General features: G+C 40.7%; 1 protein-coding gene and 1 pseudogene across 1 annotated transcript in view; one reads left to right on the top strand and one right to left on the bottom strand.

The window, feature by feature from the left end:
- The window catches only part of IARS2 (isoleucyl-tRNA synthetase 2, mitochondrial), a 59147-nt gene extending 43124 nt beyond the window's left edge, over window positions 1-16023 (bottom strand). Inside the window, exons 1-2 of the mRNA XM_004439667.3 lie at window positions 15680-16023; window positions 14303-14425 (exon numbers count right to left, since the gene is read on the bottom strand). Of these exons, the coding sequence (XP_004439724.1) occupies window positions 14303-14425; window positions 15680-15940 (384 nt within the window). The 5' untranslated portion in view covers window positions 15941-16023. The remainder of the gene's footprint in view (window positions 1-14302; window positions 14426-15679) is intronic.
- Window positions 709-6452, top strand: LOC106803411 (D-aminoacyl-tRNA deacylase 2 pseudogene; annotated as a pseudogene).
- Window positions 16024-18813: the final 2790 nt, after the last annotated feature.

Below are 18813 nucleotides of genomic sequence, written 5' to 3'. Positions count from 1 at the left end.
AGTGCGCGCGCTGCAATGCTGGTGGCCCGGGTTCGGATCCCGGGTGCGCATCGAGGCACCACTTCTCCGTCCATCCTGAGGCCGAGTCCCACATACAGCAACTAGAAGGATGTGCAGCTATGACATACAACTATCTACTGGGGCTTTGGGGGGAAAAAATTAAATAAATAAAAATCTTTAAAAAAAAAGAACTTAAAGGAAACTATGATTAAAAAGGTAAAGGATAACAATGTCACATCAAATAGAGAATGTCAACAAAGAGAGAGAAATTAGTAAAAAAGAAAGAAAAGTATAATAGCTGAAATGAAAAATTTCAATTTCATTTGAGGAGCTCAACAGTATATATATATATATATATATATATATATATATATATATACTGGCAGAAGAAATAATTAGTGTGAATGTAGATCAACAGAGATTACACAAAACAGGAACCAGAGAGAAAAATGATCAGAGCCTCACAGAAATGTGGGACATGCATATTCAGCATACCAACTGGAGGAATAATTCAGCATACCAACATAATGAGAAGAATGGGAGTTTCACAGGAAAGGAGAGAAAGAAGCTGAAAAAACATACAAAGAAACAACAGTTGATAATTTTTCAGATTTACTGAACAACACTAACCTACTCATCCAGAAAGCTCACTTAACTCCAAGAAGAATAAACAAAAAGACAGCCAAACCAAGACACATCATAGTAAAAATGCTAGAAGTAAGACACAAGGAGAAAATCTTGAAAGCAGCAAGAGAAAAACAACTCATCACCTACAAGAGAACTCCAATACGATTAATAGCTGACTTCTCAGCAGAAACAATGGAGAGAGCAGTGGGATCACATATTGAAGTGTTCAAGAAACGTGTCAGCCAAGTATCCTATATCCATCAAAGAAGCAATGTTGCAAAAATGCAGGTAAAATAAAGCAATTCCTTTATTAAAAGAGAGAGAGAATTTGTTGCTAGCAGACTCATCTTACATGAAAGAATATAAAAGGAAGTTCTTCAGGCTGAAAGCAAGTACCCACAGACGGTAGTTCAAATCCACAGGAAAAAACAAAGAGGACTGGTAAAGGTAATGAAATATTTATAAATGATAGTAATAAATGCATACTTATTATTCTACTTTCTTCTCCTAACTGACATAAAAGGCAAATGCATAAAATAATATGTATGTGATGTGTTGTCCAGCGTATAACACACAGAAATGTAATATATTTGCCAATAACAGCACAAAGGAAGTACCTACGAGAAAGGCTGTACTGGGATAAGAAAATAACTATAGATGGTGAAATAATAATTATAACAATGTATTCTGGGGTTTGTAACATTAATAGACGCAATTTGCATAACAATAAAACCATAAGAGGGAGAAAGGAACAGAACTATATAGTAGTAATATTTCTGTATCTCATTAAAATTAAGCCAGTATAAATCTGAAGCTGATTCCGACAAGTTGTGATGTATATGCAAGCCCTAGAGCAGCCAGAAAAAAATAACAAAAAATATAGTGAAACAGTAATTAAAGAAATTTAAATGAGGGATGTCACATAGACGGTGGAGTAGGAGGCCCCATATCTGTCCCTCTACAAAGAACAATTAGATACTTATCCACAAATGAAAATAGCTCTGGAATCTATTTAAGAAGCCTCAGCAACACAGTGGAACACAAAACCTGAGAATAACCACACAAAAAGGGGGGGAAGAACAGTTTCCTCTTGCCTGCATCATCCCATCACTCAGGCCACCAATTCTCAGCACCAAGGGCACCCCTTGCCCTAAGAAGGCTCCACACCAGGAAAAGGAGAGCAGCGTGAATGATCAGCGTCTCCAGCTTTCCGGGGCACTGTGTGAAGAATCCGCTTCGGTTTCATCCCACCCTGAGAGTGGCAAAGGTGAAACATCTACAGACAGCTAGGATCAAGGAAGCTGGGTAGAGGCAACCAGTATCAGCCAGGAGGCATGAGCAATCACGGTTCCCAGTGGCCTGCTCCACAGAGGACTCCAGCAGCCTACACCCATGAGAATCTCAACAGTGCTTGCAGAGGCTGCAGCCTCCCCCAGCTTTCGTTATTGAGGACCTCGTCACAGACAACAGACTTTCCACAGAGGACCCCAGTGGCTTTCACTGCTGAGGAAACCAACAGCCAGCACAGATGCCTGTACAACCTGCAGATTTCGCCACTGAGGTTTTCACTCCAGCTTTTCACTCCTGTAGACATCAGTTGCTTGAGTCTCTCCCTGCTAGCTCCCCACCCTCTGCTGCCAGAGCCCGGGATCCACACCAGCAGCCAGCCTAGGTCCCTGTGGCCGACCCTCACCGCTGTGCACACACCCATGGCTAGCCCCTGCAGCTGCACAAGTTCACGCTGACAACTAAGGTCCCACAGCTGCTGGAGGACAAAGATCTGGACCTGACGCATCTCGTTGGCCTGCACCACTGCATGTGCCTGTGATTAGCCCCAGCAGCTGTGCACCTGTATGTTGCAGGCCTCCAATTCTCACCATCAGCATCCACTGTCGTGCATGTGCCTAAAGCTAGCTTCTGCAGCTGCACAAGTACACGCTGACAGCTGGGGGCCCCAGAGCTGCTTTTGGGACCAGATTCGACCCTGACTCCTGTCACTGGCTGGCACTGCTGCAAGGGCCTGCAGCAAGCCCCTGCAGCCATATAAGTGCATGCTGACAGCCAAGGCCCCCACAGGTGCTTATGGGCCTGTATCTGGCCCTGACTCCTATCCCTCACCTGCATGCTGCCAGCCTCAACTCCCATCACTGACATCCACTGTGTGCACATGCCTGTAGCTAGCCACTGCAGTCACAAGAGTACATGCTGCCAGCCAGGGCCCCCACAGCTAATCAGGTGCCCACAAGTGGCCTGGGACACTACTGCTGGCTCTGACCCTGACCACAGCGTGTGTATCTGCAGCTGGCCCCTGCCACCACAAAGGCATCTGTAGCTGGCCCCTGGAGCCAAGCACGTGCACACCACCAGCTCCAATCATGACCACTGCTTGCCCTGGTCCCTAGTCTCTGGACGTGGAGGCACCACTGAAGATGCCAACAGCTCCTGCAACCACGGCAGACTACCTGTAGATCTTGTCAAGGATCACAGAGTTGACGTCACGGACCCCAACCGCCTGGGCAGACAAGACACCATGCCAGCCTCATCGCTGACCTGGAGGCACCACACATACACACACTTGGCACCCTGCACTATTAGACCTGGGGTCACAGCACATTCCAACGTGCCCCACTCACATATGAAGGTCTTTCCTTATTGAAGTCAGGCCATAAAGTCTAGAAGTGTGTGCTTCTTCAAACGCACAGTCATCTACGCAAGGCCACGGCGGCCATGAAGAATCAAGGAAACATGACACCACCAAAGGAATAAGTAAACCCAAAGAAACGAAGATCCACAAATCGCCTGACAAACAATTCAAAATAATTGTTCTAAAGATGCTCTGAGAGGTACAAGATAAACAAATTAACACAATTAAAGATAAACAATTTAACAAAATCAGAAAAATAATACAAGAACAAAATGAGAAGTTCAACACAGAGATAGAAAACAAAACAACCAAAAAGAAATTTTGGAGCTGACAAATACGACTGCACTGAAGAATTCAATAGGAAGCTTCAACAGCAGACACGGCCAATCAGAAGAAAGAATCAGTGAAATCAAAGATAGATCATTTGAAATTACCCAATCAGAGGTACAAAAAGAAAAAAGAATGATAAAGAACGAAGAAAGCCTACAGAACTTATTTGATGCCACTAAAACAAACAATCTATGCTTTATGGGAGTCCCAGAAGGAACAGAGAGGGAGAAAGGAGCAGAAAGCATACTTAAAGAAATAGTGGCTGAGAACTTCCCAAATATGGAGAGAGAGATGGACATCTAAGTTCATGAAGCTCATACGTCTCCAAACAAATTCAGTCCAAAGAGATCTTCTCAAAGACATAGTATTATAATACATTATAATAAAAGTGTCAAAAATCAAAGACAAAGTGAGAATCTTGAAAGCAGCAAGAGTAAAAAAGTTTATCACTGACAAGGGAACCTCCATCAGGCTACCAGTAGGTTTCTCAGCAGAAACCTTGCAAGCCAGAAGAGTGGGATGATATATTCAAAGTGCTGCAATAGAAAACTGCAAACCAGGAACACTTTACCTGGCAAAGCTGTCCTTCAGAAATGAAGGAAAGATAATTACTTTCTCAGACAAACAAAAGCTGAGGGAGGTCATCACTACTAGACCTGCAATACAAGAAATCCTGAAAGGAGTTCTTCAAGCTGAAATGAAAGGATGCTAATTAGTACCATGAAAACATATGAAACTATAAAATATACTGGTAAAGGTAAGTGATAGTCAAATTCAAAATATTCCTATACTGTAATATGGTGGTATGTTAATCACATAACTCTAGCATACAGGTTAAAGGACAGAAGTATTACATATAACTATAGCTACAATAACTTGTTAATAAATATACGATATAAAAAGATGTAAAGTGTGATATCAAAAACATAAAATGAGGAGGGAAGAAAAGGGGAGAGTTTTTGTATGCAATTGAATTTAAGTTATCAGCTTATACAGAGTGTTATATCTCTAAGATGTTTTACGTAAGCCTCGTAGTAAATATAAAGCAAAAACCTACAGTCAATGCACAAAAGATAAAGAGAAGGGAATCAAAGCATACCACTAAGGAAAAAAATCATCAAGTCATAAAGAAAAAAAGAAGAACAAAGGAACTACATGACAAACAGAAAACAATTAATATATTGCAATAGTAAGTCCTTGCCGATCAATAATTACTTTAAATGTAAAGGGATTACATTCTCCAATCAAAAGGTATAGAGTGGCTGAATGGATTAAAAAAACAAGACTTAACTATACGGTGTCTACAAGAGATCATGTCAGCTTTAAAGACATACACTGGGATCAGGTGAAAGGATGGCAAAAGATATTCCACACAAATGGAAACCCAAAGAGAGCAGAGGTAGCTATACTTATATCAGACAAAACAGACTTCAAGTCAAAAACTGAAAAAAGAGACAAAGAAGGTCATCACAATGATAAAGGAGTCACTTCATCAAGAAACTATATCAGTTGTAAATATACACAAGCTTGACATCAGAGCACCTAAATATATTAAGCAACAACTAACAGATTTGGAGAAATAGATAACGATACAATAATAGCAGAGGACTTCAATACCCCATTTTCAATAATGGATAGATTGTCCAGACAGAAAAGCAAAAAGGACACACTGGACTTAAACTATACTTTAGACCAAATGGACCTAACAGACATATACAGGACATTCTATCCAACAGCAGCAGATTACACATTCTTCTCAAGTGCATGTGAAACACTGTCCAGGATAGATCATATGTCAGGCCACAAAACAAGTCTTAAACGTAGAAAGACTGAAACCATACCAAGAATCTTTTCTGACCAAAATAACATGAAACGACAAATTAATAACAGGGAGAAAGCTGGAAAATTCACAAATATGTGGAAGGCAAACAACACATTTCTGAAAATCCAACGAGTCAAAGAAGAAATAAAGAAAGAAATAAAAAATATCTTGAAATAGGGGCCGGCCCGGTGGCACAGGCAGTTAAGTGCACGCACTCCGCTGCGGCGGCCGGGGGTTCGCCGGTTCGGATCCCGGGCGCGCACCGACGCACTGCTTGTCAAGCCATGCTTTGGCGGCGTCCCATGTAAAGTAGAGGAAGATGGGCATGGATGTTAGCCCAGGGCCAGTCTTCCTCAGCAAAAAGAGGAGGACTGGCAGATGTTAGCTCAGGGCCGATCTTCTTCACACACACAAAAAAAAAATCTTGAAATAAAAACAAACACAATATACCGAAACTTATGGTGAGAACAGCCTGCATGGCACACAGCCTGAACCCGTCAGATTGCCACGCGGGCTCCAGCCACGGCTGAGGGCGGCCTGACACCTCAGGCCTGAGTGCTCCTGTGGCAGTGCCTGTACACCTGGCTGCAAGTACGCCCCACTGAGGGGGACGCCATGGCCTAGTGGGTGGAGGTTCAGAGAAGATTAGTGATCTACATGAGCTTTCTCAAGGGAGCTGATAATGAACTTCTTGTCAAAATGTTTAATACCCTGTCAAATGGGAAATTACCTAAGACAGAAAATGGCAAGCACATCTCTATATTGGATCTACCTGGTAACATTCTTATCACCCCACAAGCCACCCTTGCAGGGAGAGTAAAAGGAAGAAACATGCAGTATCACTCTAACTCGGGAAAACAAGGAGAGTTAAAACTTTATTCCCAATTTGTGACTCTACGTGGAAAAGAATTAGCTGCTAACAGCAAGTGTGCTGAAGCTGGGGTTTTGGTGGAACATGGCATTTACAGGGACAGGCAGGTGTTAAAGCTGGATACCAACAGACCATACTCACAGCTAATTGAGTTTTGAAAAATTGTTAGTTTCTACAATTGTTTTCTAGTATAAAATGATCTAGACTATAATTAAGATTTTCTTCCCCTCTGTCTTGAATACACTGATCTGCAGCATTTTTAGACAAGAAAATCCTGGGTCCCATCCATAATGGCAACCTGCTAATTGGATGACCTTACCAAGTCACCTAAACTCTGGATCTCAGTCACCTTTTATCCTGCTTTCCCCTACACTTCCACTCAAAAATATGAAAAATGCTCTCTATTCACTTCATGGTCACTGTGCAAATGTTCTTAGAGAGCTGTATTTAAGTATTTTGCAATAAAGAATTTTGTGCAATCAAGAAAAATATATTCTTATACCCTCAAATGTATGTAATATGTAATAAAATAGCTATTTGTATTAAAATTAGGTAAAATCCAGCATAAACCAATTATAATTTTGTCAATTTTGTTTTAACATTTCAGTCTTCCATATTTTGAATGAAAGAACATGTGATTTACTATTCCTTTTTTTTTTTAGCTGAGGAAGATTCATCCTGAGCTAACATCTATTGCCAATCTTCCTCTTTTTTTTTTGCTTGAGGAAGATTCACCCTGAGCTAATCTGTGCCAATCTTCCTCTATTTTGTATGCGGGTCACTGCCACAGCATGGCCACCAATGAGTGGTATAGGTCTGCGCCCGAGAACTGAACCACGAACTTAACCACTAGCCCACGGGGCCAGCCCTACTATTCCTTTTAAGAATATCTATCGAAAATATAATATAGAAATGTTACTGTACATTACAATATCACTTCCCAAGGACATTCAAGTGTTTTAAACTATCTTAAGAATCTTTAGTTGATACAGGAACAATGTATAGGGGATTAAAAGCTGTTTTTATTTAATATACCAATGGGTTAATAGTCTGTTGTCAGTTTTTTACCAAAACAATGTATGTCTCACTTTCTATCTTCGGTTTTTAAAAGTCATCACTTTACGAAATTAGTGTTAGCTCATAAAGTTTTAGGAAGTTCCTCCTTGTTGAGTTAGATTACTATGAAAGGAAGAAAAAGGGAAGCTTTTTACTGGAATTATTTGAAAACAAGTTGACTTGTTCATTCATTTCCATATTATCTATTTAGTGATTTGGAGCCAGTGTCATTTTTTCTATTAGTGAATGGACTAGATGTTTTTGTCCCCCACAAATTCATATGTTCAAGTCCTCCCACTGTGATAGTATTTGGAGATGGAGCCTTTGGTAGGTAATTAGGGTTGGATGAGGTCATGAGTTGGGGCCTTCATAATGGAATTAGTGACCTTATAAAAAGAGACATCAGAAAGCTTGCTTTCTGTCTCTCTCCCCATCACACAAAGACACAGCTTCAAGGTACTTCAAGGGTGCCATCTACAAACCAAGAAGAGAATCCTCACCAGAAAGTGATGATGCTGGCACCTGGATGGTGAACTTCTAGCCTCCAAAACTGTGATAAAATAAATTTCTGTTGTTTAAGCAAACCAGTCTATGGTATTTTGTTATGACAGCCCAGGATGACTAAGACAGTAATATAAGATAGCTAATAAGGTAGATTTTCCAAAGGTAAGAGAGGAAGATATATAAGAAATTGAAAGAGTAAATGAATCAATAAAAGGTAATATTCAGTGTTTGCAAACTCCTCTGACTTGATTTAAAAAGATATTTTAAAGAGTCAAAATCAAATTATAATATTTCTAATTACCAAAAAGATGAAATTAATTTGAATAAACATCTTAAGTAACTGCTGGAAAAAAAAAAAACTTATGGAATGCAGCAAAAGCAGTTCTAAGAGGGAAGTTTACAGCAATAAATGCCTACATTAAGAAAAAAGATAGATCTCAAACTACCTAACTTTACACTTCAAGGAACTAGAAAAGAACAGACTAAGCTCAAAGTTAGCAGAAGGAAAGAGATATGAAAGTCTGGAGTAGAAATAAATGAAATAGAGAACAGGAAAATAATAGAACAGATCAACAAAACTAAGTGTTGCTTTTTTGAAAATATAAACAAAATTGACGAACCTTTAGCAAGACTTACCAAGAGACGGAACTCAAATAAAATTATAAATGAAAAAGACATTACAACTGATACAAGAGAAATACAAACGATCTTAAGAGCCTACTATGAACAACTATATATCAAGAATTGAACACTCTAGGAAAAATGGATAAATTCCTAGGCATGCAAAACCTACCAAGACTAAACCATGAAAAAACAGAAAACCTGAACAGAACAATAACAAATAAGGTGATGGAATCTGTAATTAAAAATCTCCCAACAAAGAAAAGCCCAAGACCATATGGCTTCACCAGTGAACTCAACCAAATATTTACGGAAGAATTAATGCCAACCCTTCTCAAACGTTTCCCAAAAACTAAAGAAGGAATACTCCCAAACTCATTTTATGAGGCCAGCATTACCCTGACACCAAAACCACATAAGGGCACTACAAAAAAACTACTGGCCAAAATCCCTGATGAGTAGAGATGCAAAAGTTCCCAACAAAATACTAGCAAACCGAATTCAACAGCACATTAAAAGGATCATACACCATGATCAAGTGGGATTATCCTTGGAATGAAAGGATAGTTCAACATACACAAATCAATAAACTGATACATCACATTAGAAGGAAAAATAAAAATCATATGATCATATCAATAGAAGCAGAAAAAGATTTAACAAAATTCAACATCCTTTTATGATAAAAATTCTCAACAAAGAAGGTAGAGAAGGAATGTACCTCAACATAATAAAGGCCATCTACGACAAGGCTACAGCTAACATCATACTTAATGGTGAAAGGTTGAAAGCTTTTCCTCTAAGATCAGGAACAATACAAGGGTGCCCACTCTCACCACTCCAATTCAACAGAGTACTGGAGGTTCTAGCCAGAGGAAATGGGCAAGAAAAATAAATAAAAGGCATCCAAACCAGAAAGGAAGAAGTAACATTGTCTGTTTGCAGTTGACATGATGTTATATATAGAAAATCCTAAAGACTCCCCCAAAAGACTATTAGATTAAATAAATTCATTCAAGTTTCAGGATACAAAAATCAACATACAAAAATCAGTCATGTTTCTATACACTAACAATGAACTACCTGAAAAAGAAATAAAGAAAATAATCCCATTTACAACAGCATCATAAAAAACAAAACACTTAAATTTAACCAAGGAGCTAAAAGATATGTACACTAGGGCCGGCCCTGTGGCTTAGCGGTTAAGTGCGCGCGCTCCGCTGCTGGCGGCTGGCGGCCGGGGTTCGGATCCCGGGCGCGCACCACTTCTCCGGCCATGCTGAGGCCGCGTCCCACATACAGCAACTAGAAGGATGTGCAGCTATGACATACAACTATCTACTGGGGCTTTGGGGGGAAAAAATAAATAAAAATAAAAATCTTTAAAAGATATGTACACTGAAAACCATTAAGGCATTGATGAAAGAAATTGAAAATGACACAAATATAAGGAAAGATACCCCATGTTCATGGATCAGAAGAATTAATACTGTTACAACGTCCATATTGCCCAAAGCCATCTACAGATTCAATACAATCCCTATAAAAATTCCAATGGCATTTTTCACAGAAATAGAAAAAACAATCCTAAAATTCATATTGAACCACAAAAGATCCCAAAGAGCTAAAGCAAATTTGAGAAAAAAACAAAGCCGGAGGTATTATACTTCCTGATATTAAAAAGCCATAGCAATCAAAACAGTATGGAATTGGCATAAAACCAGACACATAGACCAATGGAACAGAATCAAGAGCCCAGAAATAAACCCTTGTATATACGATCAGCTAATATTGGACAAGAGAGCCAAGAATGCGCAATGGGGAAAGGACAGTCTCTTCAATAAATGGTGCTGGGAAAACTGCATATTCACATGCAAAAAAATGAAAGGTATAAGACCCCTGTCTTATACCACTCAGCAAAATTAACTTAAAATGGATTAAGGACTCAAATATAAGGCTGGAAACTGTAAAACTACTAAAGGAAAACATAGGGCAAAAGCTCGTTGACTTTTTGCTTGGCAATGATTTATGTTGCACAAGCAACAAAAGCCAAAATCAAAAAAAGGGACTACATCAAACTAAAAAGCTTCTTCACAGCAAAAGAAACAATCAACAAAATAAAAAGGCAACCTACAGAATGGGAGAAAATATTTGCAAACCATCTACCTGATAAGCAGTTAATATCCAAAAATATAAGGATATTTATAATATGGATATATATAACTCAATACAAGGATATATAAGGACATATACAACTTAATAGCAAAAAAAACCAAATAATTCAATTAAAAATAGGCAAAGGACCTGAACAGAGATTTTTCCAAAGAAGACATACCAACAGCCAACAGGTACATAGAAAGGTGCTCAACAGCACTAATCATCAGGGAAACGCAAATCAAAACCACAGTGAGATAACACCTCACACCTGTTAGAACGGCCATTATCAAAAAGACAAGAAATAACAAGTGTTGATGAGGATGTGGAGAAAAGAGAACCCTTGTACACTTTCGGTGGAAATGTAAATTGGTGCAGCCACTATGGAAAACAGTATGGAGGTTCCTCAAAAAATTAAAAATAGGAACTACCATATGATCCAGCAGTTCTACTTCTGGGTATTTCTCTGATGGAAATAAAAACACTAACTCAAAAAGATATATGCACCCCCATGTTCACTGCAGCAATATTTAAAACGGCAAAGACCTAGAAACAACCTAAGTGCCCACTGATGGATGAATAAAGAAAATGTGATGTGATATATATATATGAATATTATTCAGCCACGAAAAAGAAGGAAATCCTGCAATTTTCGACTACATGGATGGACCCCTTGAGAGCATTATGCTAAGTGAAATAAGTCACTCAAATAAGTACTCTCAAAACTCAGCTTAAAGGGAGACCTTCTCTGATACCAAAATCAAAAAATTATTGTAAAATTTATATGGAAAGGCAAAGAAACCGAAATAGCTAAAGCAATTTTGAAAAACAATGAAATAGGAAGAATCTGACTACCCAATTTCAAGACTTATTCTGTAGCTACAGTAATCAAAATCATGGTATTGGTAGAAAGAGAGACACACAGATCAATGGAACAGAACAGAGAATCCAAAATCCCACAAACTTGCCCAACTGATTTTTGACAGTGATATCAAAGCAATTCATTAGGAAAAAGATAGCCTTTTCAACAATGTTTCTAGAGCAAGCAGACATCCACAGGGAAAAAAGTAAACCTCAACCTAAGTCTCACATCTTATATAAAAATAAACTCAAAATGGATCATGAATTTAAATGTAAAACGTAGAACTTACAGAAAAAATAAGAGAGAAAACCTTCAGGATCTAAAGCTAGGCAAAGAGTTCTAAGACATGACACCCAACAGCGTGATTCATAAAAGTAAAAAACTGATAAACTGAACTTAATCAAAATTAAAAACTTTTACTCTACAATACAGCCTGTTAAGAGGACGAAAAGATAAGCTACAGACTAGGAGAAATAGTTGCAAACTGAATACCTGACAAAGATTTAGTATCTATAATATATAAAGAACTCTGAAAATACAACAGTAAAAAAAATAATCCAATTAGAAAAAGGGCAAAAGACATAAAGAGACATTTCACCAAAGATGCTCTAAAGATGGCAAATAAATACACGGAAAGATGTTCAACATCATTAGCCATTAGGGAAATGCGAATTAAAACCACAATGAGATATCACTACACACCTATCAGAATGGCTAAAATAAAAAATAGTGACAACACCAAATGCTGCTGACAGGATGCAGAGAAACCAGACCACTCATACACTGCTGGCAGGAACGTAAAATGGTACAGCCACCATGGAAACCAGTTCGGCATTTTCTTAAAAAACTAAACATGTAACTACTACACAACCCAGCAACTGTGGTCCTGGGCATTTATCCCAGAGACATGAAAACTTCCATTCACACAAAAACCTGTACATGAATGGTTATAGCAGCTTTAGTCATAAAAGCCCAAAACTGGAAACAAGCCAGATCTCCTTCAACAGGTGAATGGTTAAACAAACTGTGGTACATCCATACCATGGAATACCACGCAGCAATAAAAAAGAATGAACTGGGCCGGCCCCGTGGCTTAGCGGTTAAGTGCGCGCACTCCGCTGCTGGCGGCCCGGGTTCGGATCCCAGGCGCGCACCGACGCACTGCTTCTACGGCCATGCTGAGGCCGCGTCCCACATACAGCAACTAGAAGGATGTGCAGCTATGACATACAACTATCTACTGGGGCTTTGGGGGGAAAAATAATAAATAAATAAAATCTTTAAAAAAAAAAAAAAAAAGAATGAACTACTGATACACTCAACAACTTAGATGAGTCTCAGGGGCATTACACTGAGCAAAAAAAAGTCTCTCACCTTAAGGTGTTAGCACTGGCTATACTTACCACAAACCTGGATCTCACTCCCTTGTTTCCTTGAAGTCTTTATACAAATGTCACCTTTTCAGCGGGGAAGGCATCCTAACCAATTGAACAAAATTGCAGTTTGCCTAACTGACCCGCCCTGTTGCTCTCCCCTGTTTTTATTTTCCTCCACAGCACTTATCACTATTGTCTTAGTCAGCTTGGGCTGCTATAACAGAATAGCATAAGCTGGGTGGCTTAAACAACAGAAATTTATTTCTCAGAGTTCTGGAGGCTGTGGAATCCAAGATCAAGGTGCCAGCAGATTCAGTATCTGGTTAAGAGTCACCTCCTGTTCATAGGCCATCACCTTCTTGCTGTAACCTCACATGGTATAAGGAGACAAAGGAGCTCTCTGAGGTCACTTTAATAAGGGCACTAATCTCATTGATGAGGCTGCTGCCATCATGACCTAATCATCTCCCAAAGGCCCCACCTCCAAATACCATCACATCAGGAATTAGGTTTCAACATAACGAATTTTCAGGGTGGGGGGACAAATACTCAGTCTATAGCAACTACCTAACATCTTACATATTTTGTACGTGTGTGTGTATATATATATATATGACTTACTTTTATTTTGTTCACTGCTACTCCCAGAGTCTAGAACAATGCCTGGCACATAGCAGGTGCTCAATTATGATGTACTGAGTAAAATGATACCGACTAATGTAAAACAGCAATAAGCTCAAAGCAAGTACCAGTGATGTTACTTTTCATGCAGTACTAGAACTGTTTATTGCTGCTTTCTATTAAGACATTTTATTTTTATTTTTTGGGGGGGAGTTTGTTTGTTTTTGTGAGGAGATCAGCCCTATGCTCACATCTGCCAATCCTCCTCTTTTTGCTGAGGAAGACTGGCCCTGGGCTAACATCCATGCCCATCTTCCTCCACTTTATATGGGACGCCGCCACAGCATGGCCTGCCAAGCGGTGCGGGGCACCTACCCCCCCACCCCACCCCCGGGCCACTGCAGCAGAGCATGCGCACTTAACCGCTTGCACCACCTGGCCGGCCCCAAGACATTTTAGTTTATGTGGCAATGCAGATCTACATAATTGTCATAAAATTAGAATACACTCTTTTGCAAATCGTATTTAAATAAAAGTTTCGGGCCGGCTCCGTGGCTTAGCGGTTAAGTGCGCGCGCTCTGATGCTGGCGGCCCGGGTTCGGATCCCGGGCGCGCCCCAGGGCACCGCTTCTCCGTCCAACGCGAGGCCGAGTCCCACGTGCAGCAACTAGAAGGATGTGAACCTATGACATACAGCTATCTACTGGGGCTTTGGGGGGAAAAAATGAATAAATAAAATCTTTAAAAAAAAATAAATAAATTAATTAAAAAAAAAAAGTTTCCCCTCAAATCTCATAAGCTAAATTATAATTACCTTATTTAAAGCATGTCCAACATGAGGGTCACCATTTGCATAAGGAGGTCCATCATGAAGACAAAATTCTGTCTTTACTTTTCTTTCTCTTTGCCATGAATAAAGTTCTGAAAATCCACATTTCTGTTTAAAAAGAACAATAATGTCTAAACATCATATAAATACACACTCCTGACAGCCAGCACTTGCTTATTTCTTATCCCATTCCAATGTATTTAACACTGAAACACAAATGGTGAGCTTTCTAAAATGCACACCTGAGTACTCATCTCTTAAAACTTTCCAAAAGATCCCCATAGACTGCAGATTCAAGTCTGAGGTCTTTATACATATACCCTATAAAGGTTTAGGACCACCAAATTCCTGGGCAGTCTCTCAGCACTCCCCCCCACCCCCACTCTTCAGTCCAGCCATGCTGAAGGACCTGTAGATCCCCTATTCTTGCAATCTTTTGGCCTCAACACTTGTCCTCTCTAAATCTGGAACCACACTCATTGCAGTCCCACTCCTCTTCCCTCATCTGCCGTGTGCCTTGGCTAAATCACTTTTCCCTTATGGGACCGGTTTCCTCACTTGAAAAAATGTTAATACCAACTCACAAAGCTGGTGTGAAGATTAAATGAGAAAACATTTGACACTGTCACAGTTGCTGGCAGACAGAAGGTACTGGATAAAACACTTTAAAAAATTAGGTGGCCAAAACAGATTTATGAGTCTAGAATGCTGATAACTGTCATAAGAATATTCAGGTTAAGCACATTTATTTAACCAATATGTCCTGACTATCAGGGATTTTAAAGACTCTAGAATTACAGAAACTACCAAGTGCCTCTCTGCCCTTAGAAAGTTCGTCTAAGACAGGAGACAGACGCACAATATGTAGGAAGGGGACTCAGAGGAACTAAGTACCTTTACGTTACCCTTCAAACAAGTCATAATTCCAACTAGGGCCTTACTGATACCATAAAGGTGAGCTTCAACGTTTCCTCATAAGCGAGTTTTTATTTATATGTGTGCATGTTAACTTACTTCTTACAAACCACTGGAAAAGAGTCCAAATTCGATTTGTTTTGCCTAAGCTAAAAATGGGACTTACATTCGATACACGCTGCTATCTGAGCATCGCTAGTCTCCCCCTTAACATTCCGCCCTGGAACCTGCTACCACTGACGGACTCATGTCTTTAGCCAATAAAACCTGTAGGAAGCGGGTGATTTCCACCGATAGGGTCACAACCCCCCTCCGCCCACAGGGGCCCGGAGCCTGTGGCCCTGTCCCCCTCGCCCGAGGTGTGGGTCCCCCGGGTGTGGCCCCCGGCCGGGTCGGGCCTCCCTCTCGAGGCCCCGCTCCCCGCGCGGCGCAGAGGCGGGGCCGTACCTGCTGGATCTCCAGCTCCGTGTCGGGCTGCTGGCGGCCCAGCAGCTTCATGGGGAAGCTGGTCTGCGGCAGCAGCACCGTGTCCCGGTATCCGCCATTATTCGAGTTCTGCAGCTGGTTACTGGCCCCGGTGACTGACCGCACCAAAAGCCTCCTCGCCGTCCCTCGCCACCCCGCGCGACTAGGAAGGCGGGGCGGCACCCACAAATTCCGGGCCAGGGCGGCTGCCCCCGGCCCAGAAGGGCGCAGCCCCCAACGCATGGCGGGACCACCGCAGCCTCCCGGGGATCGGGGGGTGCTCGGCTCCCGCCCAGGCTTTGGGTAGCAGGGACCCCAGAGAGCCTCTGCGACCCGCGCCGGAGTGCGCACGCGCGCGGGGCGCGGAAGGGGCGGGGCGCAGGGTCGTCCCTGCGGCGGCGAGGACAGATCCGCCTCCGGGTCTTGGCTGCAGCCGCCGCGGGGCGGGGAAAGGCGTGGCCGGCGCGATAGGGCTCGTATTTCAATCACGGTGCCCTGCCTTTTCTTTTTTTTTTTTTTTTTTTTTTTAAAGATTTTATTTATTTTATTTTTTCCCCACAAAGCCCCAGTAGATAGTTGTATGTCATAGCTGCACATCCTTCTAGTTGCTGCATGTGGGACTCGGCCTCAGGATGGACGGAGAAGTGGTGCCTCGATGCGCACCCGGGATCTGAACCCGGGCCACCAGCATCGCAGCACGCGCACTTAACCACCAAGCCACAGGGCCGGCCCGTGCCTTTTCTTTTTTTTTAATATATTTTATTAATCCAACATATCCAAGATATTATCACTTCAACAAGTAATTAATATAAAATTATAAATGAGATATTTCACATCTTTCTCTTCATCTTCAAACCAAGTCTTCGCAATTTGGTATGTATGTTACACATACAACACATCTCAGTTTGGGCTAGTAACTTGCCAAGTGCTCAACAACCATAAGGGGCTAATGGCTACTTTAGGGGCAGCACTGCTTGAGCGAGTACAAAGTTCAGTGCCAATATTATAAATCAACCTAATGATTTTTAAGATGCCCTATATCCCTGTTATGTCCCATATAGTCCACTGTGTGGGGCAACTTCTGCTCTGGTTTCTGGCAGACTGTGCTCTATTTGATTGTCCAGGTCATAATAGTTCACAATTGCTACCTTTTCAGTGTAAAGTGTACCTCTTGTGAACGGCCTTCCTAATGATAAGATACAACATCTAAAAGATTTGGCTTACATAAATAAAAAGACTGACCGATTTTCTACAAAAATGAATGGGAAATTTTATATGTTAAAAGACACCACAAAGAGAGAAGGCAAGTGGCAAATAGCAAGCATTTGATCCGTGTCAGCTTTTCACCAAGCACTGTCCCCAGTGCTTTACCTGTGTTAACTCATTTAATCTTTAAGTCCTGTGAAGACACGGCATGCCAAAACAACCCTCTGAGGTGAGGTCGGTACTATGATTACTCCCATTTTACAGATAAGGAAACCGAAGCGCATAAAGTTAAGTAACTTGCCCAAGATCACACAACTAAGAAGTAGCAGAGCTGGGGTTCAAATCCAGGCAGTTGGGCTCCAGTGCCCGTACGCATAACCACCATGTTATATTGCCTCCTCTACACCATACTGTGGGAGAAAACATTTGCAACATATTAAAGAAAATTAATATCCAAAAGGCATAAAGAGCTGCTACAAATCAAGAAGATAAATATCAACAAATAGAAAAAAGGGCAAAGGATAAGAACAGGCAATTCACAGAGAAATGGAAAAAGCCAATAAGTACATAAAGATACTCAACTTTAGGAGTCATTGAGGACAGGTAGTGAAAACCAGATACCATTTCTGAACAACAGATTAGAGCAGAAATTAAGAAGTTTGATAACAGGGCTTAGGAGGGTGTGTGAAAGTGACCTCTCTCACACTGCTGGTGGTAATGTAAAATTTGTACTGCCTTTTTGAAAGGCAAATTGGCAATATGCATCACCACTTAAAATGCATTTCACTTTTGACCAGCAGTTCAACATCTGGGAATCTATCCTATAGCCATCATCTCACGGGAGCACAAAGATGTATGCACCAGAAGCTCTCCTAACCAATGTCTACAGAAGATCTTGCTAAATTCCACAGTCCTCTGTGTTTCCCCATAAAACTTGTTTTGAGGGTACACTGAGCCCTCCAAGCAGAAGAATACACTCTCTAGGGCATCTGCGCATTTCTCTTCCCACCTGTTGAGCTTACAGCGGTGGGTTTATCCTTAAGCTTATTTATGCCAGTTGTACTTGTTATGTAATTATATAATTTAATTATGAAAACAAATGTACGGTTAAAATGGTAAATTTTATTAAATATTTTTTTACTGCAATAAAATAAATGGTCTGATTTAACTCACAGAGTTATTATGACAATCAAATGAGTTGTGCAGGTAAAAACCTTCTCAAACTAGGACTCCATGTAATAGTGGTAGCCATTTGTTGATATTGCTCTCTGGTGAGTTTTTTAAAAAAATAGAAATTACTGTTGTTTCCAAATGTGAAAGTTTGGGAATTACAGAAGAGCAATTACAGAAGAGAAACAAAAATTGCTCACTAGCTACTCTCTCCCCCAAACCAATGTTTTTTTTAATGCAAAAGTAATTGCTTCTATGAAAACTATGCTGAAAGCTCTACAGAGTCCAGTAAAGGCAAGTCTCTAAAAACAAACAGTTGTTGAATTAGGTGAAGCTAAAACAAGTGTAAAGTAGTGGGGAAAACATCATAAAAATTTATAAAGATTCTGCACTTAGAGTTTTTATAAGTGTCCAAACCCCAAAACTAGTTAGTGCATTATGGTTCTGCAATATCAGGAGAGAGAAAGTAAAATCCAACCTGAGGACCCATGCTCTAAGAAAAGTCCTGGACAGATTGTATTGTTTGCATTTCTTTTTTAACAATGAAATGTAGTCATGAGTTACTTATTTAACTTTAAAATGTGTAAAAATAGGGGCCAGCCCCATGGCTTAGCGGTTAAGTGCGCATGCTCCGCTACTGGCGGCCCGCGTTCGGATCCGGGCGAGCACCGACACACTGCTTTTCTAGCTATGCTGAGGCTGCGTCCCACATACAGCAACTAGAAGGATGTGCACCTATG

Source organism: Ceratotherium simum, chromosome 36 (genome assembly GCF_057802395.1).
Source record: "Ceratotherium simum simum isolate JZ-2026a chromosome 36, ASM5780239v1, whole genome shotgun sequence".
NCBI lineage: Eukaryota > Metazoa > Chordata > Mammalia > Perissodactyla > Rhinocerotidae > Ceratotherium > Ceratotherium simum.
This window is presented reverse-complemented; position numbering and strand designations above follow the sequence as displayed.